Genomic DNA, 25,902 nt, shown 5'->3' with positions numbered 1-25,902 from the left:
ATGTTTACACTGCTTATTTGCTTTACTCAATAGTCTTTCTACCTCCAAGAAATATACACCTCACTAAAATGTAAATCTTCATTGCTGTGACTGCAGGTTTCTCTGTAAACAGACTTGAGTCCTGACAGTCACAGTAAAGAACATCGTTGATGGTATTATGGCTGTTACTGTTAGTGAGCCCTGCTTTGACAACTATCAAGCACAGCTGGTACATTTCTCTCTGGCACTACTCGTTAAATAAACCCACAATAGGGACGTGGAAATTTGATGATTCAGATTCGTCAGGTGGGTAAGATTGGTACTTTTTTCCGGTTTCAGTCTCCATGAGAGTAGGTCGACTGGACAGCCCAGGGCTGCACCGTGCCTCGGCCAAACACAGTATAGACCAATGCTCCGAACAAGTTGATGGCAGCAGCGATGTAGAAAACAGTCTGCCACTCTTCTATGGTGTTCTAGAAGACAGTCAGCACAGGTTGAAATGAGTACAATAACATGTACTTTGGCACGCTCGTGTATCTTGTGCATTCTGTCAAACATTCACATAATAAACTCCATGGTGCGCTGGTAGTCCTACAACTTCCTTTAGACAAAGGACATTTAAAGGTTTGGTTCACTCTGGGTATGACTGTGTTCATTTTAAACATCTATTGATGCCCCCTGGTGGCCAGATGTTAACATGCTAATCCTTTACTTACTAAACCACTTAATCAGGAAATGGTGCATCAAGCCAAAGTAAGTATACCATCTGTTTAGTGAGGGACACGTGGAGGTTAGGGCACTCACAGTGACCTCTGTTACTATGTAAGCAGCAGCATATTACATAGTGAAAACAATGAAAACATTTATCTGCTCACTGTGGCTGACATGAGTAATTATGAAATTTTGTCTGAAGTCTCGTTTGCTCTGTTCAGTTTTTAAGGAATTAACCAATCTGACTGGCTGAATGTAAAGTGTGATTGTTGTAAAAAGAGTTTCTTACATTACTGGTGAGTGCTCTTGCTATAACTGGTCCCACCATGCCAGGAATGGTGGCAAAGGTGTTGGTGATTCCCAGGAGAATACCGGCATACCTGCAAACACAAGCACATTGATTGTTAGAAGTTCAGTCATGACCTGCTAAACCCACAACAGTGGTGAGTGCTGCTACTTAACAGCTCACCACTTCACAGCTTTCACTCGGATTAACTTCATTGTTTGCTGTCAAAAAATATTGTTCCATCGGTGCATATTAATTCTAAATATTTGAGACAGTTTCAGAACTCATTTTCTGCAGTATTGATTCAGTGGTACCTGATGTGCTTTCTCACTCTCGCCTCTCTATTCTAAATTTAACGTTTCTAAAGAAAGTGTGATAATTCATGTTTACCGATTCTTCTCTGCTCCCAGTTAACAAAAGAAAAGTTGTATTCTCTCCTTGTTAAATGTATCTTTTAATAAAAATCGAAACTCAAACACTCTCAATGTTGCTTCAAATCGTCCCCTGTGGTTTAAAATAACTACCTTTCAAGGGATTATAACACAAATTTATATCTGTAGGAGGTCCTTCATCTCTGTAGAATAGTGTATCAGATAGCTCCCAGTACTGTCTGCATACATTCATACAGACAAACAAACATTGGAAGAAATTGGTAACTCTTACGATGGGGCGATGTCCAGATGGTTGATGTTGAAGCCAGACGCAGACACTCCGCCGAGAGAAGAGGAGATGGTGAGGAACGTCACAGCCAAGGTGTAGTTACAGCCTGTATAACCTACTGCCACCAGGAACACCGCCGGCCCGATCATACCTACAGAAACAACACAGTTAGGTTGAAAACATCCTCAGAAGTAGTCAACATTACTAGATGACCCAAGTCAAGATTCTAGTTGTTGTGTTGTGTGATATTGATACTTCTTACCAACGAGAGAGAAGGCCTTTCTGACATTCACAGTGGGGTAGAGGCAGGTTTCACGCAGGTAATCAGCGAGCTGGCCACTCCCCACAGCGACCACAGCGCAGCCCATGTAAGGAAGAGATGACAGCCACCCGTTCTAACGTGGACAGAAGAAAACAAAACATGATACATACTTTTCATACGCATATCATCTGAGAACAGAAATTATTTTTGACTTGACTCTGATGTAGTGTTGGTTTCCTGAATTGATTTGATTCTGAGATCCTGACTCAATTAAAGTCAACATCGATTTGGTTAGGCATATTTCAGTTACAATACGAATTTTGCTTTGATAGGAAAGAAATACATATACATAGATAAACTAATGCTGTAAATTCTAAGGACTCCCCTAACCTGGAACATTATTTAAAATATTAATGTTTCCATTAAGAATAAAATCATATAGCTTCAGGGATTTGTAGTTTAAATCTGCCTGTGGAACAAGTAAATGAAAATTTGCAGCGATTTTAATGACATTTTCCACTAACAACCTTTTAGGCCATTTGAATGTAGATAATGAGTTTATGAAATGCAAACGTAGATTTTAAATTTTAATGTTCTCACCTGCTGTATGCTGAATCCTAGCACGTCATTCATGTAGGTGGGCAGCAGGGTGAGGAGGGTGTAGAAGGTCCAGTTGTAGGAGAAATGAGCCACGACGATGGCCCACAGCGGTCTGGACGTCACTATGGCTCCCCAGGGAATGTGACCTGCTGAACTGGACAGCTGGGAAACACAAGAGATGTGAAAAACAGAGAATGGATTGATTAGGAAGTTCATGATTAAAAACTGGTAATCTTAAATACAGGATACACACTACAGGATGTTTTATTCTTCATGTCTTGCCAGTCGATACCAAGCTCTCCTCTGTGTCTAGTGTGTTAGTTTTTTCTCCCCCTGCTGGACAGATAAATTACAATTTCCTTTTTCTATTTCAAGTTCTTTTTTCTTCTTCCTGATTTAAAAACGTATGGTTGCTGTAGAGTGCACTAAATTCAAGGAAGGACAAAGATACCACTTTTCAGTTCCCAGTAGAGATGATGAATCATGTATTAAGAGATCACCGTTATATTAACACATACAATAGGCAGGTCAGCTTTCCTTCTAAATGTCAGAATAAACTGCAGTGTAATGGTGGTTGGTGTAGCCTAACAGCTGAGTGAGACAGATAAGAGAAAATGATTCTGCAATACACCAAACGGATGTAACATTGATATCTGATAACTGATACTTGAGCGGAAATTCCAGCAAACACTCTACTGCTACTGTCTTAGCAAGAAGGTAAAGAACAAGTAAATCATATAGTGTGTCAAGGTGATGATTAGGGACAGCGCGTGTCAATTACACTACATGCTATAAGACCTCTTTTTTATGTTATTCATTATCATATACTCACATTTCATACAATGACTCATCTGTATATTTTGTGTTATATTTAAGTGTTTCATATTTTTTAAGTTTTTAACTGGAGGAAACTGCACTGAAGATTTTTTCTGGAATTATTAATTGTGACTTATTCTCTGGTTACATATTCAGGACAGTTGTCAAGTCTAGATCTACTTTATTCAACCGAGTGGTGCCGGAGCAATCAAATAAACCCTTTCCATAAACGTATGAAACCTCTCTGTTGTGTTTTTATTCTACATGTAATCTGTTTTCTGGCATTACCTCGTTCTTTAGTGATGAAGTGATGTATAATCTTTCCCGCTCTGATATCCGAGGGTGAGTGTTTGGACTGTCGAAGACGAGAAATGTCCACAAGACGAACCACACCAGGCCAACAGCACCTGGACACACAAACAAGCAAGTGAGCTGTCATTTTATCACACATTAACAGCTGTGGCCTATGCTGTATCCAACATGACCTTTGTCACATTTAGGATCGTAAGCAGTCAGGAGATCTGTGTCTTTAGATGCATAGGTAATGAGGATGTCATTAAAACAAGGGTCAGTTTCCTGAAACTGAACTAGGTTTGCGGCAAATCATTATCTTTTTCCCTGTATCCACTGAGAATGAGAGCCAACAAGTAAATAAGTTAGACAGTCTGCAGTGGCTCCACGTGTAAGCACGTTTTCTTATTGAGAATGCAAAATCATCATTTCCACAGAGCAAAGAGGAACAAAGGAACAGACATTGGAAACAGCTTGTCTGACGCTTCAAACACAGAAAAATAACTCTGACTAATCAATGAGGCCACTTGAGGTCAGAGAGAAAAGCTTCTACAAGCGTAATTGGCAGTGACTTCATTATTAATAATGTTATGTGCATTAGACAAGATGAGACTTTATCTGTAATGTTGTATGGTTGATCTTTAAGCACAGGGTTCTATGATATGAAGTGTCCATAACTTGTTCATGATAAGAACACGTGGTAATGAATAAAAGTAACCACTTCCCAAACCCTCCACCAGTGACACTGCAGGTGTATTACCAAATACATAGAAGACGTAGGTCCAGTCCAGGTAGAAGCAGATTTCACCAGAAAGAGGCAGAGATATGACCGTCCCTAGCTGGGCTCCTAGGAGAGAAGAGAAAAGACAAACATTTACATCCTACAATGCACAGAATGTAAATACTGAATGATGAATACACAGAAAGACACAAGTCACCAACAATAATGTGATGGATTATTTATCAGTTTGTGGTTGATTGATTAATTAATGAACTGTTAAAATAGAAACTTAACTGACTCAAGGAAGTAATTCAAAAAGCTACAGTTTCCACTGTTTCCTTTGTGCTGACATTGAACCTCCTACGTCTTTGTGTCTTTGATAGAAATTGATAACATTTTATTGATACTAATACTACTATTATCAATTCTGCTTATTGGAACGATTCTTTATCTAATGCATTATTGATTCCTGATCAATTTTCCGTGTCAAAGAAGGCGGGCCTGCCCAGGCTTTCAGCATCAACAGAAATGTCTGAACAAACAATAGAAAAAAGGCAGCATGTGAAGCCCCACTGTGTACACTGTAATCAGTTTGTCTCCCATCCTCACCTAAGCTTGCCTGCAGGGCACCAAGTCAGAATATTTAACAGACACATTTTTTTTTCTAAAATGCATCTAATTTATGTCATTCCTGGAATTTAAGTCCATTGTGCATAGAAAGATGTGAAAGCATATCGCTGGTGTTTCTGTCCTTATTTAAAATGATCATTTTACAGACATTCCAGCTAGCACCTTTGCCATCTTTCTTCATGAAATAAAGCAATGCTTTGGAATGTTTCTTTCTCTCTGCCATGTATTCATGTTACATGGTTTTTGCAGCACAGACACAAGTCAGAAAACCATGCAAGCACTGATAAAAGCAACTGATAAGCTTGGAAGCATACAATTCCATTGGATCAGGCAATTTGTTCTACACTGGAACTGGTTCTTGATTCCCAACCCTGCTTACCAATGTAGGATATTGTGAGCAGGCGGCTCCTCTCCAGCGGTGGGGCCCATGCTGCCCACATGGCATACATTGCAGGGAATGTAACACCCTGAAGACAAACACAACAAAAACATCAACAGGAGTGTAGTTTGGCTGGCTGTCTCTATTTATTATTATTATCATTATTAATGAAAATGTTATACTTGGCTGCAGAGTGTAAATTATTTCAACTCCATCATGTCAGAATTTGTCAAACTGATCCTCTACCTCTCCTATTCCTTCCAGCACCCTGACAGCTATGAGGTAGGTTGCACCCAGGTCAGCAGCCACGGGGGTGAGCAGTGTGAAAATTACAGTGCCCAAGATTCCGAAGCCCAGCAGCCACTTGGGTCCATAGCGGCTGGCCAGGTAGCCCCCAGGAATCTGTGTCATGATGTAGCCATAAAAGAAGGAGCCCAAGATCCAACCCTGGGTCTCTGAGTTCCAGTCGTACACACTGGCCTGTGCAGGGGCGGATTGAGGACAATATCAGGAATCATACCAGATGAAATACATAGAATATTGTCTGTGTACCGATGCACCTGTGTACTTGGTTTCATTAGTCAGTCTGTCAGGCTATGATTTCTCTTTACCGTTATGTTCCTCCTTATACAATTTTCTTTACTTGAAAGATCTTAAATCCACCTCTTTCATGAAGTGTAGAGGCATAACCAAAGTTACCACACACATACAGGAGGTACACACCTAAGAGAAGTGAGTACAGCAAAGATGTAGGTTGTGGATTATGTTTTCGTCATCGCTCACCGTGTGGTTGTGTTTGGGCCGCTGAGGGTTGGCATGAGCTGGACACACTGAGCTGCTGTGGTTGGTGCTGGCCTGGTGGGTGGTGTTAAGCATGTCCACCATCGCCACACTGAGGTTCACTCGCAGGGAGTAGACCACAAAGAAGCCAAAGGATGAAAGGACTGCCAGGCCATAGCGTGATGAACAGCATGCTGGAGCTACAGGGTGAAGGAGAGAGAAGAAAAAGCAATTAGATGAGTGTGTGTGCCTTATTTTCATAACTAAACATGGGTGTGTTTTGTGTAATCAGTCTCTGGATTTTGCATAAGGTCCAACTACTTGCAGTTATAACTGTCACTGTGTAGACCATGGCTCCTGTACTAAAAATTGTGTAGAACAATCTTGCTTAACCTTTACATAAAACACAGTGGCAATAAACTCCAGTGTTCTTATCTGGCAGGTTACCATGCGTACATAAAAAACAATCATTTGAGGCTTGTATAAGTCATGTTTAAACAAGGCTAAATTGCCCTGCTGGATCCTGCAGCACAACTTCACACAAATAGACACTCTTTCCTCGAGTTGCAACTTTCATGTACAGACTACAGATTCATTTTAAACTGGTATTTTCATCGATCTGACTCCAGGTATGTCAGCGTGACATGATGGACAGCCCTGTCTTATGAGCTCAGGGTCCATAAACTTGTTATCCAGGCTTATAAATACTGGACTGGTATAGAAAAAAACAGTTAAAAGCCTTTCTGGTCTGATTTAATTTGGGTGACAGAATCCCGAACCCCTCAAAGCAGAGCCATCTGTAAATGTAGCTGATTCGATCACTGTCAGGATCAACTTGAGTTGTAAGTATTGGCAGATGCAAAGTAGTTGGACACAATAATGTGAACACCTAGAAAGAATACCGTGACCCAATAAAACCTCTCCAAGTTCATTAAAGCAATATTAGCGCAATCAAGCTAACTTAAAGGGGAACTATGTGGTTTTGGAGAAGAAATCCAGACGCAGAATTTTTTTTTCCCATAAGTGAATAAGTAAGCTGTTCTCAGAGGGAAAAAAACAGGATGAAATTGTGTTTTCCTTAAAAGTCAATGTGTTTACTTAGGCATTTAAAAAAAATCTGTCAATGAAAATGTTTCTCTTCTGCTTACGATCTCTTCCCCCAAACTACAAATTACACCTTGAATGCTAAATGTAAATCACCCTCGCTGATGATTTCCTCGCTGAGTAAACGAAATACTGTCAACCTTTTAAAAAAGAAAACAGAAGTAAGAGGATGTTGTTTTCTCGTTTCTAGCCAATAAAACAGCGAAACACACCGCAGCTCTGAGACATAATGGACACGTTACCTGACATGAACCCCTCGTACAGACCCCGTTATTGTTAGCGAGCTAACTGTTAAGCTAGCTGCAGGTATGTTTCTTTCACCTCTCTGGGGTTTGTCTTCGTGTCCTCGGTGAAGGAGCGGCGTCTCCTGCTCGTCCCCGTCCGTGTCCGACCCGTACCGCTCCATTTTCAGTCAGTGGTTGACTACTGCATCACGGACTAAACCAAACAAGGCGACGACAACAACAACAACAACAACAGCAGCTGAGGCAGCAGCTACATGAACAGCAGACACTTGACGGACTGGCCCTTCCGTTCAGCTGAGCTCAGCGTCACGCCACACAAGCTAACGGCCGTCACGTGACGAGTAGCACCGGACCGGAAGTAAGGAAACACAACGTAAGCTAACAGCCGTGAATTTATTTATTTCTGATTATTTAAGTATGCTGCTTGTAAATATTATGAGGTGTGTTCAACAATGATTAATTATTTTTTGTTTTTAAAAAAGCTTTCCTTTTTTAACTGCCTGAACCGGAAGTAAGGAGCGCTGAAGTCCCACCCCTTCCGGTCGTTGTTTCCTTGATGTAAACAACATTTGCTCTCAATGTGATTGGGATGGGAAAACATGTTTCTACCGTTGTTTCCATAGTACTGTCTTTTGCTCTTATTACAGCAATACCTTGGAAATGCTTGGAAAAGATGCCACTCTAGCAAAGATTGATGTTTTTTAAATCCAACGTCTCCCCAGATGAAATTAATCTAATTATTATTTTAGCAAAATACAACATTCACAAAATGAAATGGCTTGAAAAATTGCCTTTCTGTCACACATTTAAAGTTACTGATTTGAAATTAGATATGACTAACAATAATAATAATAATAATAAAAACTCTTGTAAAGGCAACTAGAAATCACTGATTTCTAATTATGTTTTGTCCACCTTCTTCATACAGGAGCAAGAGAGCATTTCTCTGAAACGCTGTGTACAGCTGTGAACAACTAAGGAAAGAGTTCTGACCTTTTTTCTTTCCCAGCATGATCCTCGTAGTTCTTGTTTCCATCTAATCATATTAGATTCAGATGAAGAACCATAGACACAACAACGTGCTCATTATGTTCCTGTTTTCTGCTGTAACTCCTGTGGTAGGAAAACACATGTAGCACAAAAGGGCAACTTAACTCAAGACAAGGCCGGAGGAACAGCAAATCATGAGGGGTATGCTTACGTTTTTACAGCTTTAATCTACTCTGAAATACAGAGGCCATATACTCCAATGAGCCAGAGGTTTCTTGTTGGTCTGGTACTATCAGAGTCCTGTGTAGAAAAAGGGCATGGAGTACTGATCCCTTACAATCAAGATCATGTTAATTAAACCTATCTGGTTGCCATGATAACAGTATGTAATGGATAATGCCTGACAAGGTGTCCAGTATTAGGAATCAATGGACAACGTTTAAAGCTTTAATACGCGTTTAGAACCTTGATAGTTACTTGAAATTGAAAATAACTTTATTATCAGAACCCAATAAAGAAATCACACACATTTTGTACTTGTACAGGGATGAATGGACAGTACACCCTCCCTGCACACACTCAGATGTAACCACAGAATCAGCTGATTATGTGGAAATGATTTATTTTTTTGGTGAAGTTAGGAGCTGCTCAGCTGTTTGTCTCTGGGCTTTATTTTCTTGACCACAGACAAAGGGGAAGCCAAAACAGAGATCCTCCTACTGTGGATGAAAGTACAGAGACAGACAGAACAGATACAGGGAGGTAATGATGTGGACAGAGAGACAGACAGATACAGCGAGGTAAAGAGGTGGACACAGAGACAAACATGTTTCTGTCAGCCATGATGCAAGAGGTCACCACACTGACGATCAGGATAAGATATGAAGGCACACGTGGGCGACGTCACTATTTCCGAGACAATATCCCATGATCTGAAGTTTAGAATTGATTTACAGTGGTTAAGAATAGTATTACACAACAATCCTGAGTGAACTATGACAACCTGCACATTTTATGTCTTTTCTGTTCTCTGCTGTAACTCCTGTGGTAACGGCAAGTCAACACAAGACAAGGCCGGAGGACCAGCAAATCGTGAGGGGTAAACTTGACTTTTACAGCTTTTTTCTCCTGTATCTGAAATACAGAGGCAGTATAGTCCATTGATACTCCTTTTTATATCTTTCTAAAAGCAATTTGGCATGTTTGTTTGGGAAAAGCTTAGCAAAGTGTCTTCTATGGCTGACCTTGACCTCAGATGTTATTTTTCATTTGGGTTAAAGAGAAAATGAAAAAAATATTACAGGGTATTACCCGGGGATATGTCTACACACCTTAAATAACGACATTGAAATCTAAAATGTGCAATCAAAGCTACAGATCACTGTGAAGAAGTTGATTTTGTGCCCCCAGCCTTTAAACTCCACACGCGCATATTTTGTCAGCTTGAAACTTGAAGTCTTCAGCCCCAAACTGATGCTTACATCACATGAAAACATTTATCTGTTTTTGTTTTTGCTCCCGCTGGAGCTTTATAATTTTTTCAAATAGTCAGTAGTCTTCAAGACCTGTAAACAGACATTGAGCTATAAAATCTGTGAAGTTGTCCTTTAAATCTTCAGGTATTTGATACTAAAGGAAGGATTTTCTATCACTTGAAAACTTCTCTGATCTCTCTGCTTATACCAGCAAAGGTCCAGATAAGTCTGTGTAGGATGAAAGTGGTTGCTTGTAGTAATGAACCCACAGTGAATAATCACTTCCTCTCAGCTCTATAGATCCTTACATGGTCTTTCAGCTCATACACACTTTACTATTTCAGTTCACTTCTCTCATCATTTCCAGCCCCAGCAACTAGTATCTACATGGTAAACAGTGGATCATCAAGCAGCCAAAGATATTCTTCTCAGGATTTGGAGCTAAAAAAATAATAACAGTACTAGAGTTACTATAATCATGTCGCTGTAAAGACAACTCCAAATCGATTAATAACATTGATTTATGTCTGCTGGATACATGAGTAAGTCCACTAACTTGTTATACACTGTAACATTATGAAGTCATAATATCTTTGAGTTGTGTCTACAGCTTGTTGCGTCGCTCACAAGAATCGGGTAAAGGAGTGGAATCGATTTTAAAAAATGAACAAACAAAGAAAAAATAACACAAGAGATGCATCATAAATATTGGACTACTCCGGCCTGAAATTGGAAAAGTCATCGAATATGTATAAGTACTGGTGAAATTCAAGATGATAAATAGAGCTGATTATACTGTCATTTAGCAGATGCTTTTGTCCAAAGCGACTTACAGTAATTCACACACACATTCACACACTGATGGCAGTGGCTGCCATGCAAGGTGCCGACCATCACATCAGGAGCAGTTTGGGGTTCAGTATCTTGCCAAAAGGCACTTCGACATGCAGACCAGGGGAATCAAACCAGGCAACCTTCTGATGACAAGAAGCTGGCTCTGCCCCTGTGCCATAACCGCCTACTTACACTTAAAAAACGTAGCGTCTACAGATACAGCAGATGGTGGTACACAACTTTAAATTTGGTTTGTGATCTGGAAAAAAAAGAAGAAAAATAAGATTTAATTCAAGTTATAACTTATTTTTAGAATACAAAATGTGAAACTCTTAGTTAATGTATCAATATCGGAAAAAAAAAATCCATACCATGCACCCTTAGAATAAACACATGAATATCAACACACACTCTTGAACCTATCTAGACTTGATTCAGCAGCAACAAAAAGTATTTCTCCACTTCATTGGAACTGACCTACTGGTAAATCCACTTCAGAAAACCACAATTTGCCAGTTGCACATTCACCCACAGCCTTAACTGGCTTCTGCATATCCAGCTTACACTGACCAGTGCTGTTGTGTAAATCATCCTGTTTAACAGCCAGTCACGCCTCTTTAAATCTAATGAGTTAGCTACGGCGAGTGACTGTACCATGAACAAATGTCTCCCTCTCTCCTCCTTATCTGTCCCTTCAGTCCTTTTCGCTCTCTGAAAACAAGGACCTCGTTGTGCCAAAGCGAAATCATAGGACTCACATGCTTTGGAGCAGAGAGAGTGAGAGATCACAGTGAAGGATAGGGTTGGTCAGAAGCAAAGAACAAGACAGGGGAGCCGACTGAAGTCATCTCGAGCTGGATAAGGACTTCAGAAGTGGACTAGACTGGACCAGACTGGAAAGGATACCTGAACATGGAGAATGGCAAAACGGAGAGAGAGGAACAGACGGAAGGAGTGCCAGAAGGTAAAACATGTGTCAAAAGACTTGAGCTGCAACTTTTTGACCTCTTGGAGGAAAAGGTTCTGGTTTGTACTACAGTACAGTTGTGATAATTGTGTAATTGGATCTGTTTGTTAATTGTGTCTTTCAGTAATCAATGAAATGCAGAGCTGCTGATTGTTCAGTTTGTCCAAGATGTTTAATTTACAACAATACAAAAAAAGAGAAAAATTTGCAAATCTTCACAATGACTGAGGTTCAAATTCGCTTTTCCCAGAAGAAGAGTCAAACTTGTGTTTAACATAAATGTACCACATACGCTGCAGTGATCCTATGAAAAATGATTTAGTAGGTTTTCTTGAATGGCTGGAGGTGATTTGAAATGTACATGTGACAGGTTTTGACCAACAAAGGTTAATTGGTTTGAATGATGTTGAGCAGAGGATCATCTTTGATCTCCCTCCTGTAGTTCTTTCTTGGTGCTGTTTTTTTGTCAAAGCTTGAGGTCACTCTGGGACAGTAAAACTTAATAAAAACTCCTTGACAACAACTTTTTCTGGCCTGTAACAACTGAGGCCAGCTGCATAAAGCCAAGCTGTCAGAGCAAATCTGTCCTGCAGACAGACAGCCTGTTGTTGGACACTGCATTTTCCTTCTTTTGCACTTTTCACAGTTAAAAAGTTTTACGCAGCACAGATGTAGCTCATTGTGCTCGCAGGTCAATTATGCAAAGTGATACATGTACGTATTTCAGATGACCCTCAGCGGTGTTGACAGCAGAGTTGAGCTGTGGCATTTCCACAAACAAACAGAAGCATTGTGCTTTTGTACAGCCAGTTATCTGTCTCCATTAAATGGAAAAGTCCATCATGAATCTGAATTTCTTTCTGCAGCACTTTTCTCCAGCAGTCATTTTGTAAACATGAAAAACAGTCCTTCAAAACTCTCAGTAGAAATGAATATGTGATTCCATCGGGACTCTCTTATGGGAGCTGCTCCATTTTTTTAAAGAATAATAATTACATACATACAGTCACATGAAAACTGACATATACAGATTTAAAGGACAAAAAAAAATAATAATCTCGCCCACTTGAATACCAAGTCTCCTCTGATTGGTCAGCTCACACACGCAGGAGTCAGCACCGCTAACAACAACAGAGCAGCTGTGCTAAATCAATTATTTTGTACGAGACTAGCCCCAAGGCATAAATCACACAAATGTGCGACATGGTGACGTATAGAGTGATGTCATGAAGTCAAGGAATTAAAGACGAGACTACTCACGAGGTTTTTCAGGAGTTTCCAGTGGGAGACAGGAGCCTCTGTTGGTGTGAACAAGATGTTTTACATGCACAGGAACATCTAACAAACACTCAAGGAAAAGGAAAACATGTCTCATCTGACACAGACACAGCCTCCGTCACAAAGACGCATCACTCGAGTAACAGTCAGTCAATGTCTTATACTCTAATATCGATCATATTCACATGGCGGCCATTTTCCTCACATCGTGCTCGGGGCGGGCAGCTTCTATGTAGACGTAAGTCCTCTTAATGTAGGTAAACTGACACAGTGTTGTAATTTTTACCGTTTCCTGATTGAAATGAAACAAAATTGATGGTGAAAATTCAGAGGGACATCTTTTTGTATTTCAAAGTAAAACAAAGTGTTAGCTCTGGTTAGACAACAGCTAACGTGAAACACAGTGGATGTAGTCAAACGGTGATATTAGCTAGGAACTGTTTGAATGCTAACATTAGCTAATGGGTTCATCAGATATGTTCCTCCAGATTTCACTGTCCATCATCTTTTGAAATTAAATGATAACAGTTTGTTAGTTACGATTTTAAGACTTGGCCTCTATGTGAATTTCGCACTCCAGAGAGAAAAGTTTCATGTAATTGTTAATATGATTCGCAGTGTTTTAGGTGTATGATCCTTGAAATGAGACCAAGAGTCTGTGAAAGATGCTCCTGCGTACATCCTTCAGAGTGCATAGCATCAACTCCACATTGTTTAATATGAGAAATAGATGAGCAAGCGAATACATGGAAGATTGATAATGACAGAAAGGGGTTTTCTTGTGACAACAGTGAGCCTCATTGTTCTTATGACATCCAAGGAATATTGAATTACATTTTCTCCGGTTTAATCTTTAAACATGTTATCCAAGGCCATCATTCCACGCCTGTTTATGAACATATTAACAACTACAACTAACGGATCCTAACTGGGTTTTTCTTTTTTTAGACAGAGAAGAAAATGTGGAGGAGGCTAATCTAGAGATTGCTCAGGTAATCAAGTTTTCTTCTTTTCCACACAACTAAGTAACCTTTTTGACTTCATATGGGGTCAAGTTTAAACTTAAATTTGCTGATGTCATTATTTTGGACGCTGATATTTCCTCTCTCATCATTCAAGCTTTCCCTCCATCGGTTGGGTTACTGTGCTCTCACGCTGCTATTAACCTCCTGCTAGCCAACATTTACTTTTCAATTTTTCACGGGAAACTCTTCACCTCATGATATGAGAATGTTCTTTTTAGGATCCCAAGCAAACATTAGGGTCATAAGTCACAGACAGGTCAAGAGTCAATCTAGTCCTGTGAGGGTGTCTAATTCTCCTTAGACGTTTTTTGACAGAAGAGTAGAAACGCTATACTGTAGTTCAACATCCGACTTCTTTGTTAGGCTACAGACTCATTGCAGCATCAGGCTTTTCAACATGTACGATGCTTGCAACACAGCAGATTTAACTGTGACAGAGGATACAGTGATGTGTCTGACCAAATGTTAATACATAGCAATTTGGGAGTAGAGTAATTATAATATGAGCAACAATAATTGGCAATTACATCAATGAGTATTTACAACTGTGTTTAAAGCTCTGACTGTTTTTCATTTTTATTTTTCTTGTTTAAGATTAAGTGTTGGTTTCTTTTCCTCAGATTGACAATTTTCTATTTGTTAAAAACAGAGTTGTGCATCAGTTCCTGTGAAGTAAAGGACAGGAAAAGTTCTCGCTTAGCTTGAGAGCAACATAGCAGAAAGAACACAGTGTCCAAGCTCCTCTAATCACAGTACATGTGGTGTGAAAACGTAGTGTGTGGAGAATCGTTTCATGTCACTCGGGCTTAAACTCTCATTAAGTCTCATGACATTTGATGGGCGTACGGCACGACTAAATGTGCACTCACAAGAAAACAAAGCTTGGATGTAGATGTTTGCAGAAGGGTGTGTGTGTGTGTGTGTGTTCATAATATTGGGTTTTCTTGACTGTCGATTTTGGAGTTTAAACATTAATAATTGCTCACAAAAGCTGCCAGAATTGAAATATAACTGCTTTCAACGTGAGCCTTAAGTTGTCTTTACTGAGGCCACTAAACACAACTATTAATCCCATGTACATTTTTCATGAATTTATGAACATTTTATTGTTTAAATTACGCTCTGATCTTTTGATCTGCATGTGTTCAGGGACATCGGAAGCCTCTGATAGCATCAGAGAGGAAGAAGAGGCGAAGGCAAACAGGACAGACGAGCTATTTAGTCGGCTGCCTGATGCTTTTCACATGACTGAGAGAGAGAGAGAGAGAGAGAGAGAGAGAGAGAGAGAGAGAGAGAGAGAGAGAGAGAGAGAGCATGACAGATGGAGAGATTGGGCGAGGGAGCTGCTTCAACCCATGTTATGTTCCCATGAGCTGATTCAGTTATCCCCGCTGAATAAATTCAATCAGCTATGAATGAAAACTAAGACTAACTGCAGAGGGAAAGGATGGAGGAGGATTCCCCTACTTACAGTGTATTATAAAGAAAAAGGAGGAAAAATGTTCATTTTTTTTCTTTTGATGGTCAAATCAACCAATCAGATCAAGAAATGTAAGGAATTTAAATGAACTCAAATATATACGGCAACTCAAATAGCAAGCAAAAGAAACCCAGCAACTAAAAGAACTCATGAAAAATAAAGAATTAACAACATTTGAAGCAGTCATCACCCCAGAAATATGCTACTAATAAACATTATGCCTCTTGTGGTGCAGCTGCAGGGCCTGGTGGCTGAGCTGCGCGAGGGGCTCCACGCCGCCCTGACGGAGCTGTGCGAGCTGCGCCACAGGGACCACGGTCTGGAGGAGAAACTCCAGGCACATCAGACCGATGTGGATGACAAGATAATGGGCCTCAAGAACTCCCTCAACACTTTCAAGGTGCCGGAGACGCTACACAGTGAAAACACACGCAGGCACACACAGTCTATTCTCGGTGAGGCGGAGAGGCCTCCGTAACGTAATTTAGAGCATCTGACTGAAACTGTAAACTAATTTCATTTATTAGATAGGAAGGCAGCTCCTTCAGACACTCACACTGCTATTCAACAGCAGAAGAAACACTAACAGGCATGTATATCTTCTACGTAAGAGCTGCGAGCTTTCTACCTTAGCATATGTTATAGTCTTTATGAGGTTAAATGTGGAGCTGAAGTGGAGGTTTGTGACATGCACATGTCAGCACTAAAACAAACGTGTGTGTGTGTGTGTGTGTGTGAGTCTCATTCAAAGTGATTATCGCACCACCGCTGCTGCACACAACTGGCTAACTCTATGTGATAGCAGCAATTTTCTGTTTAAGTGACATTTTGAATACGTTTCCCGTAATTCCCACCATTGTGTTGCAGCTTTATGTGTCTTCAGGTTCAATTTGTGTCTTGTGTCATGCTGTGCTTGTGCTTTTGATTGATAATGGTCAGGGAAAGATCATGTTTTGGCTTAAAATGCCTCCACTGGTCGCCACAAAAATGCTGGAGATTTAAATTGTCCCGAGGTCACGTTAAAATTACTTGGTTGTGTCATCACGTAGCCCACGACACGTACAGATTGTATCAGTAGAAACATCCAACATTTCATCCAGTCGACGGGGCAGCTGACAAATCCACCAGAGCCAAAGTTGCTCTCGAGGAAAAACACGTTTCTTGATTTTTGCCTCGAAGCAGTCCAGAAAATTTCCCTCCAAATCCAACCTGGTGGCCCACAGTGTGAAATCCAGCACAGACACTTTCAGTCTTATCTGTCACACAGATGTGGTTCCTTGGTTTAATCTGTTTTCAGGAGGAGCTGAATGTGGCTTTGTTCCACATAAAGGATGTTTCCAGCAGACAGAGAGAGGTGCAGAGGAGGTTAGAAGTGCTGCAGTCAGAAAACACCAGAGACATCATCTCCGTTCCACACAGGTAGGATGTAGTGTAGATACAGTTTCATTCACAGAGATACATTTGATCGATATTCGCACTCCTCTCATTTAAATGCTGTTTAATCACCTCGTGAATGACGTCAGAGTGTCACTGAGCAAGTCACAGATGTAATATTGTTCCCCCTACACAAATACTTACTGTGTTGTGTAACTTACATTCTATTTTACTGTTGATTGTTCCAAAAGTAGAAAGAGCTCAAAGGCAGATCTTCTGACAGCATCAGGGGATGAACACATCTGTGTGCCGAGCCCAGCGGAGCTCAGTGTTATTCAACAGTTCTTCTCCAGCCTGCCACACAGCGGCTCGCCACAGAGGAGCAACACATCCACACACAGTGAGTCTGCTGGCTGTCTGTCTGTCTTTCTATACATCTACAGGACACATTTACTCACATGTGTGTGTGTGTGTGTTGCAGCCTCGACCTCTGAGCAGGAGGCTCAGCAGCAGCAGCAGCAGAGAGGTTGCCCGTCCAAATCTCCAGCGTGGGTCGACAGGAAGAACAGCAGAGATGATTCAGAGACAACAGCCAACAGCCCCACTGAAAACAGTAAGAGGCGACATATGCGTTACCTGGAAACAGACAAATATTGCTACAAAGTCAATATTGACTGAACGAGAGATTAAGGACACCATCAGGGTTTAAAGTGGTTCCCTATAAACCTATATTGCACAAAGGTCCAAGTATTCAGTCCGGCCACCGCCTGCGGAGGCGTCTCCCATCTTGACCAGGGGGCTTCCAGCTCAAACTCAGCACAGATGTTCCTGTACACGATGTGGCCTTCCAAGTACATCCCACCCGCCTGCAACTTACCACCTGCTGTGATGTGCTGGATTGCCTCAGGTGTATCTTCGGCCTGTTGTGGTGGATCCTGTCCTCAGTGGATCTTGTGCTGAGCTCTGGTTCCTGTGCTGCCATAATCAGTGTCTCTGTTTCTGTCTCTGTGGCACATACCAAGCAGTGGTTTGACCTTCCACGATGTTTCCTCGTGCTCCTCCTTCTCCTCCTCACTGCTGCCTGAGTTATTCACTTAGCAGGCCATCACTTGGAGCGATCTTCCTGATGTACTCAGCCCGCTTCCTTCAGCCTAGTGTACAACTGTTGGACTTTCCTTGCATCTTGATATCAGTGGCCTTTGTCTCCTCTTCTGGCCAGTTTATTAGGCTGCCCCACCTGGACAGCCACATCCTGACCAGGTTTCAGTGACTTACTGGTAACTCAGCATATTTTGATCTAAATTGTATTTGTGTGTGTGCAGATACGAGGCAGAGGGTGGCTCTGGAGCTGCTGGAGTCAGAGAGAGTTTATGTTTCTCACCTGTCTCTGCTACTGAAGGCCAACATCTCCTTTAATGGATCAGAGGCTCTGACTCCCAAAGACAAACGGTAAGTCAGCAAGTCTCACCTGGACATCGACAACAATAAAAGACATGGTTGAGTTATTTAGACATTTAAGTAGCTACACACACAACCTATGAAAACAAAGACCGACCCAGTCAACTTTATCTGGTCCGTCTGATATGTTATAAACTCAATTATATCACAGACTTACAATCATCCGTAAACACAGCGACAAACTCATCAGCCCTCAGACTTTATTCCAGGAGCGGCTACTGATCTAATTTGAGCGCTCACGGTGAGGGGAGAACAGGAAATAAACTAATCAAATAAAAGCAGCTCATAAACACCAGTGAGACGGAGAGGACACGCTTTAAAAAAAAAGACTCTGCACAGCTCGCTAATGTAATCACCGCTGAGCTTCAGCACACGTGTTCCCAATGACCGAGATGACCAGTGAGAAGGTGCAAACACTGAGCGAACGCTGAGCGAACGCTGAGCAAACGCTGAGCACGGCTCAGCAGTTTGTAAATGATTGCATTTGTTTTGACTCTCTTTATATTGTTTGTCCTCCAATATTCTGGAATTCAAGTGTCGTTCATCATTTGATTCAGGAGGACTTTAGATTTTACTTTTACTTATGGAATAATTAGCAAGGATGTACTAAAAACGTGGTGTTTTTATTACTGTGAATGCAGACAGAAGGTCAGGGAGTGTTGTCTTTTTATTTAAAGCAGTGTATCATGAACCTGTGTCTAAATGTCTCCAAAACCATGACGACATATAAGAGAACGTATTTTAATCTTATTTTCCATCGTTATTTGTTCCATATTTATACAACAAAGTAAAATAATCTCTATTATCGATCACTTTCTTCACCTTCCTCTGTGTCTTCAGTCCGTTTCCCAGCTCTCTGAGGTTTCTGATCCAGCAGCACCTTGAGCTCCTTCATACTCTTCAGGAACGTGTGCTCAAGTGCCAGTGGCAAGGCATCATGGGAGATGTGTTTATGAGGCTCACCAGCAAAGAGGTAAAGCACAAAGTGACTTGTGTGAAACGTTGTGGATTTTCTTGTATGTCTTTCAAAAGTTTTGGTGTAATTTGTAAAGATCAAATTGTCATTTAGTCGTTGACATGAAGTCCAATGAAACTGTTGTTGCTGACACTGGATTCATTCCTTTGCACTTTCTTTTTTTTTTTGTACTACTTTGGCCAACTGACAAAATACTTCAAGTCATATTTTGGCGTGTTACGATTCAATAAACCACCGTCACCACAAACCACAGCCAAAATCACCGTAGAGCATTTTGTTGATCGTGAGATCTCTAGAGATGTGGTGAAATTCTGATGTTTCTGTGGGTGTTTTTAACAACCATATTAGCAAAAAAGATGTTTGCTTCCCGTGTAAATCAAGATTTTGGCATTCACAGCGCACCGCGCTGTTCCAGACTCGTTAATGCGGCGGGGTCAAAAGGTTCGGTCTTGTGACCGCCCGTTTATAATGAATCTGAATCCATTTGGCAACCATGGCGGAAATTAAACAAAATGTCAAATTCCAGCAGACCCACGATGAGAGCCGGAGTGCAGACGGCATTCAAAGACAACAGAGATGATTGTTATCACTGAACAGAAGTGAACATTAAAAGAGGATATTAGACCTGAGCTGACTAAATTAAAACTCTCTGAAAGACATGTATCCCATAAACACAGAACAGTGGTGCATGTAATGATTTTTATGTGTATACTTAGTGTTAAAGGTTACACTTGAGAGGATTTAGGAGGTAAATTTGCAACAACAAATGTGAAAAAACAAAATGGCTTTTTTGTTGCTGCTGAAAGTCAAAAGCAGACACAATACGCTGAAGGTAATGAGTCTATACCATTACATCCAATATGTGGCCAATTGGGTCTGAGTGAATGGGAGGAAATGCAGTAATTGGTTGGAACACCTACCTATTTAGGAAAAAATGAAATTAGGTCCACGACTGTGGGTCCTTCTAGGAGCGATGGTCTGAGAGCTTGTGAAAAGGAGAGAGGCCTGAAAATGATAGATTTTGCTGCTGAGACCATCTTCTCGCCCTCATGTTGTTGGAAAGTCAGGTTATGTTTTGTAAAGCAAAAAGATTTCTACTTGAGCTTCACAGTAAAACAGTGTTGCAGCATTCTCCTAAACAACTGAGTAGATGGAGAGAAAAGAAATGTGTCACATTAAGACATAAAAACAACAGAAAAAGAAGCTCATCCTGTATAATCCAAGCCTCCAGAAGATCCAAGATCCACCCACTTAACTCTCCCTTACTGTAGCTTCTAAGTTAAAAACGTTAGCATGCACCCTGCCTTCGCGTTAAGCCTCTAGATAAAATCTTTCCACGCTGTATCTCTCTCTGTCTCCCTATAGAGTGATTTCTTGGACTTCTATGTGTCTTACCTGAAGGAGCTTCCAGACTGTCTCTCAGTCGTCAGCATGCTCGCCTCCAGCTCCATGAAATCTTCTGCCTTCCTGGAGGTAACGCAATGACTATGACAGGGAGTGAGAGGATAATGTAATAAATATAGGTTTGTGCTATAGCATTAGAGAATGAGAGTTCAGGCAGGATGTGATATTGAGTCAAAAAAAGATGACGCTGACATCATGAGACTTGACTCGACATTAGAAAGAACATTTCTAAAAGCATGACACACACGACAGTACGGTGAATTACAGTTGGTTGAAACTCAAGTTTACAACATTAGGTCATTTAGCTGACAAAAGACATGTTGCTTCTACCTGCTCTACTAACTGGTTCTCTCCTTTCAACCTGATTGGTTGACCTATGTTGCCCTTTTGCTCTGATTGGCTGCAGAGTGATATAATGGGCGATGAATCCAAACCTTCCCTCTACACGCTGCTCCTTCAGCCGGTTCAGAGGATCCCCGAGTACCTGCTGCTGCTGCAGGTTAGACTAACAGATGCACGTCCAGCTACAGGTCATGCATAAGGCTTTAGCAGAGAATAAACGAATTAAGAAAAACACAATAAAACAAATTGAAACTTGAAAACTGTGTGGCCATGACTGTGTTTGTGCAGGGGCTGCTGAAGCAGACAGAGGCAGAGCATCCAGACTACTACCTGCTGCTGGTCTGCATCCAGCAGTTCAGGTCCTTCACGGCTCAGTACCACCACCTCCTCCAGCACAACCAGGAGCTTCTCCTGCACAACCGCAAGGAGGTGAAAAGGTCAGGATTACCAGACAACAGAAAAATAACATTACACACAAGCTTGAGAGGTCAAACAAGACATATTGTGACTGTTCGGACCTGATAAGGTAAATCAGGGTTCGGTGTGTCCTGCAGGTCGACCATGAAACAGCTGCTGAAGACAGTGGAAAGTGGAATTCAAACTAACAACATTGGCTCACCGTACCCTTGCTCTAGTGCCATGCTGTGAGTATTTTCATATCTTTCTGAACTTGCTCTGTTACTTCTTTGTAAGGCAGCCGGTATACGCCACGTTTAATCAGAGCGTATTGCTGTTAACAGTGTTGATGAATCTGCTAATATGAGTCATTTATCCCTCACAGAGAACATGCTAACCAGGTGAAGCGGAGCAAGCAGCGTCTCCTGGAGCAGATCCAGTCACATCGCTTCCAAGAGTGGGATCAGGAACAGCATCCAGAAAGTCCTTGTTACGACGCAGAGTGGCCGTCCCAGCTCCCGTTCTTCAGCTCCGACCTGGACGCACGGAACCACAAACCAACAGGTCTGCAGTCACAGAAGCTTCTGATTCTATCTTTCTGTGGTTTGAAATTTATCAAACATGATGCCATTGATTGTAGCTGGTTGATCTTTCTTTGGTTTAAGTATGCTTCTCAGGAAGTGTTCGTCTAAATGTTGAACAACATCACAAATTGATTTTTGCAAGTGCCTGAAGCTCACAATGTGATCAGCACGGTCACCTTAAGCTTAGTTTCTGCTTGAGCAACTAGGCTTTGCAAGTTGTCATGCTGCATAGTCATGCATTTCTCTATTTTAGAGACTAGGCACTCACTGAGTGAAGAGAATGAATGAGAATGAATGAATTCACAATGAATGAGTTGGAAGACAACCTGAAGAGACTTATGCGTCTATACAAACGCCTGTATGTTCCTTGTTCAGAGACCTCAGGGACGGTCAAATGGCCTCCGCCATGTTTGAACTATGATACTCTTTGAAAACATTGACTTATTGCTTGTCAGAGAATATTGTTTGCACACCTCATTGCTTTTCTGATGGTGCACACAAGCATGCACCATCTGTGGAGGCGTTGTCTTATGCGTGTGATTGGTCAGGTGTCTAGAGGCAAGAGAGTCCGAGGTTCTTTCAAGATCTCACCTTTCATTCTCTACACAGTGTGTTCAATTAGTACGAGATAGTCCAAAAGCAGTACACAATTAGTTCAGACAGTTTTGCTTTTCAAACAACAATGATCAGCAGCTCTTGTACGAGGATGCAACAGGGTGACTGTTTGCCAAAACACAGGTCAAGCCTGGTAAAGGAAGGTCTGCATGCTGTAACATGTTGGTGCAAAGGGAGAAAGAAATAGGATAGTTTTAATTTAGTCTGATGCCAAAGTCTAAACCTCAGCAAAAACATAGAGAATCCGTTAAGTCTGGGGCAGAGGACTCATTGTCTTGGGGCATGAACACTGAGTACTCTCAGCATCTTGGCACATAGGTACAGTACTTGTCCCGTGTCAAACTTTTAGACTTTGTAGCCTTGATTTCAATAATTTTCTTTAGTTTTTTCATGATGTCACTTTGTGTATCCCATGTAGGGATTCTACAGAAACAGATGTACAACCCATGTCACTTAAATGCTTTTGGGATGATTGCCCCATCAGTCAACCAGTCAACCAACCTTTGGCTTTCAGGTCTTGGCAGCATCCCAGAGAGCGTGGCATCTGAGAGGTCCATCTCCTGCCAACACAATCTGCCCTCCAGACCTGCAGACTTCCATCAAGTCCAGCCGGGCTCTGCGCTGGCCGACGCCCTCGGAGAGTTCCTCCTCCCTCCAGATCCTCCAGGCATGGAGAGGCTCTATGAAGAGGAGAGAGGCTCCTTCCATGATGTCTCCATGTTCGACCACTGCTCCTCGGGCTCATCAGATTCCTCCATCGACATTGCCTTTGTGAAGTGCTCCAAAGCGCCCTCAGCTTCCCATCATGCAATGGCAGCGAATGTCTCAACAACTCGTGATGTCTTTGGCAACGGTAGAAGCCAAGGTAATGGTTACAGCAAGCTGCCCAACCGAGGGTGTGCGTCTCCGGATGAAGCTGTGATGATGCGCCGCAATCAACACCGCCCCCTCCAGGCCAGCCAGCGTAAGAGCAAGGTGAGCTTATTTGTATGTGTTCTCAATGGTCCTCTAATAATTATATCATTATATATATAAAAAAAAATCTGTAACATGAAAATCTTCTCTTCTTTCAAGTCACTGAATGGCCTCCAGATGGTCTCCACAGTGAGTGGTCTGGATGGTGCTCCTCTGTCAGACCACCTCCACAGGGTGGGACTGGGCAGCCATGCCAAGTTGGAGCGGCAGGGCAGTAAGGGCAGCAAGGGGTGCCCTACCCCCTCCCATAAGGTCCATACCCCGCTGGGGAACAGAGTCGATACCGACAAACAGAGCGAAGATCTTCACGGGCTGCTCAGCATTGTGGGTTTCAGCAAAGATGTGAACAAATTGATGATGTGCCTTTAAATGGACTTGATAAACTTGTTTTTAAAAATATCTGATAATTAAAAAAACCTTGGGCAGTCAATTAGCAGAGGGTTTTGCAAAGGACACAAATGGGTATTTTGGTTTTGTCCTTAAACTCTGCCCAGGTTCCAGTTCCTGGCTCGGGTTCAACAACTCCTGCAGAAAGACTTCTCCATCCACAACAAATTTGCAGAGTACTTCTCGCCCCGTGCTGGTGTAATCTTCTGGCAGCACGAGATTGTTATATCATGTTAGTGTTAGAAACTGAGCACTTTGGTGGACGTCTGTTTGTTCATATGACAGAATCTGTCTCACTCTGACACTGAAATGTATCGTGCAAAACTTCTGTTATAAGCACTGTAGCATTATTAATATTGTAATAGTGTAATTTTCTAAATTAATAAACTTTGCTTTTAAAGCACCTATCATAGTTTATAATGAAACCAATTGGAAGTATCTTGTGTTCAACCCCACCAGGACTCCGGGTTCCAATCATGGGGGGACGAGGCAAAGTGGAGGAGCGGGACAGAGGAGAATAACAACACGCCCTTCAGCGAGAGGAGTCGGAAGCAGGACAAAGGAGGCTTCAGGAGCTCGTTCAAGAAACTCTTCAAAAAGAAGTAAGACCCATGATGCTCTCAACAATGTTAGTCTAAAGGTGATTCAGAAATACTTCCGCTCTGACTTTGGAGAATCAACTTTTCTCCTGATCTTTTCTTCCTCACAGGAGCGGTGATGAGAAGAAAGAGAAGGGAGGTGAGAAAACACCAGAGAAGCAAAACAACGGTGACGCTTCAGGGAAAAATCCCGCCTTGGTACATCTGGAGATGAACCGTGGCACAGCTGTATGAACACCACTTTATCACGCACACACACACACACACACAGACAAAATAAGTCCATTACAGTTGTTTTTCTATATATACATCTGCTATATAAATGCTGTTATGTAAACAGGTATAAGTCTTGTAAGCTAAGCAACTTCTCCTCGAATCATTTCCAAGTGTAAATGTGATTTTTTTAGACGAGAGACAGAAGTCCTTCCCCGTGTCTTTATCCTGAGGGAAAGCACCTGACGTGGCTGAAATAAACAGCACAGACGGTTGAATTCTTGCTCATGTTTTGTGTTGTTTTGACAGTCTCGGTAACAGTATTAGTCGCCAAAATGAAAATGTTGTTTTGAGCCCACGTAGATTAAATTATGACAGAAGTAGGTTAAATTAAAGACTAAATGAAGCTTGTTGTGGTTACAAACTCGACCACTAGAGGGCAAAGTGAGAGACTATCCACCCCCGAACTTTGTGTAAATAGCTCTGCTCTACATTTAGTTTCCAGTTTATAATAACTTGCTCCTTTCTTTTCCTCTTGTGTAAATTTCGGTATCGACAGATGTTCCCCACTTCCTCTTTCATCAGGGGAAATGGCAGATGTTCTGAATATGAGGAGTGTTCCTAATTTAACAGGTTCTGACACTCATTTTAATGTGTTTATCTGAGAAAGCCTGCTTTGTATTTTAAGCTATAATCAGACATTATTATATTGTGCATTTACTCAGGAGAATAAACTGTTATTTGTGTGTACGCGCTTCTCCTGGTGACAATAATTTCTACGCATTTATCAGATTTGTTTTATCAAGAGGTGAATGTTACAATCAAGAGACGTTAATGAAGATCCACACTGAAGACGTGATGTTCTCAGCTGGTCGCTTCATCATGAATCACCGGTTATTAATATAAACAAGAATAAAAGGATCCCTTTTTGTAGATGATGGATGTTTCTGAGACGCATTTGTGATTTTGGCCTGTATAAATTTCACCGGACTTGACTTTGATCATAATCTTGAAGAGGTCATACACCAAAAAAAGGTTGGAAACTACTGATCCAGGAAAACAAAAC

At 41.5% G+C, this 25,902-nt stretch overlaps 2 protein-coding genes across 2 annotated transcripts; one reads left to right on the top strand and one right to left on the bottom strand.

Annotated features, from left to right (window-relative positions):
* Positions 1-183: 183 nt before the first annotated feature.
* On the bottom strand, positions 184-7,768 carry slc17a5 (solute carrier family 17 member 5). Its single transcript, XM_037123470.1, has 11 exons — positions 7,541-7,768; positions 6,119-6,315; positions 5,582-5,815; positions 5,336-5,423; positions 4,366-4,452; positions 3,603-3,721; positions 2,499-2,660; positions 1,899-2,031; positions 1,640-1,787; positions 980-1,070; positions 184-452 (listed from the first exon to the last, which is right to left on the bottom strand). Exons 1-11 carry the CDS (start codon positions 7,623-7,625, stop codon positions 315-317), a joined length of 1,482 nt encoding a protein of 493 aa, XP_036979365.1. The 5' UTR covers positions 7,626-7,768; the 3' UTR covers positions 184-314.
* arhgef33 (Rho guanine nucleotide exchange factor (GEF) 33) lies at positions 7,717-25,586 on the top strand. Its single transcript, XM_037123469.1, has 18 exons — positions 7,717-7,837; positions 11,462-11,727; positions 13,957-14,000; positions 15,749-15,913; positions 16,811-16,932; positions 17,139-17,287; positions 17,369-17,500; positions 18,210-18,336; positions 19,186-19,318; positions 20,687-20,794; positions 21,132-21,224; positions 21,356-21,504; positions 21,622-21,711; positions 21,849-22,027; positions 23,177-23,637; positions 23,737-23,961; positions 24,484-24,626; positions 24,734-25,586. Exons 2-18 carry the CDS (start codon positions 11,676-11,678, stop codon positions 24,855-24,857), a joined length of 2,496 nt encoding a protein of 831 aa, XP_036979364.1. The 5' UTR covers positions 7,717-7,837; positions 11,462-11,675; the 3' UTR covers positions 24,858-25,586.
* Positions 25,587-25,902: the final 316 nt, after the last annotated feature.

Source organism: Acanthopagrus latus, chromosome 15 (genome assembly GCF_904848185.1).
Source record: "Acanthopagrus latus isolate v.2019 chromosome 15, fAcaLat1.1, whole genome shotgun sequence".
In the NCBI taxonomy this organism is placed as follows: domain Eukaryota; kingdom Metazoa; phylum Chordata; class Actinopteri; order Spariformes; family Sparidae; genus Acanthopagrus; species Acanthopagrus latus.
The sequence above is the reverse complement of the archived record's forward strand: the minus strand, read 5'-3'. Positions and strand labels throughout refer to the sequence as shown.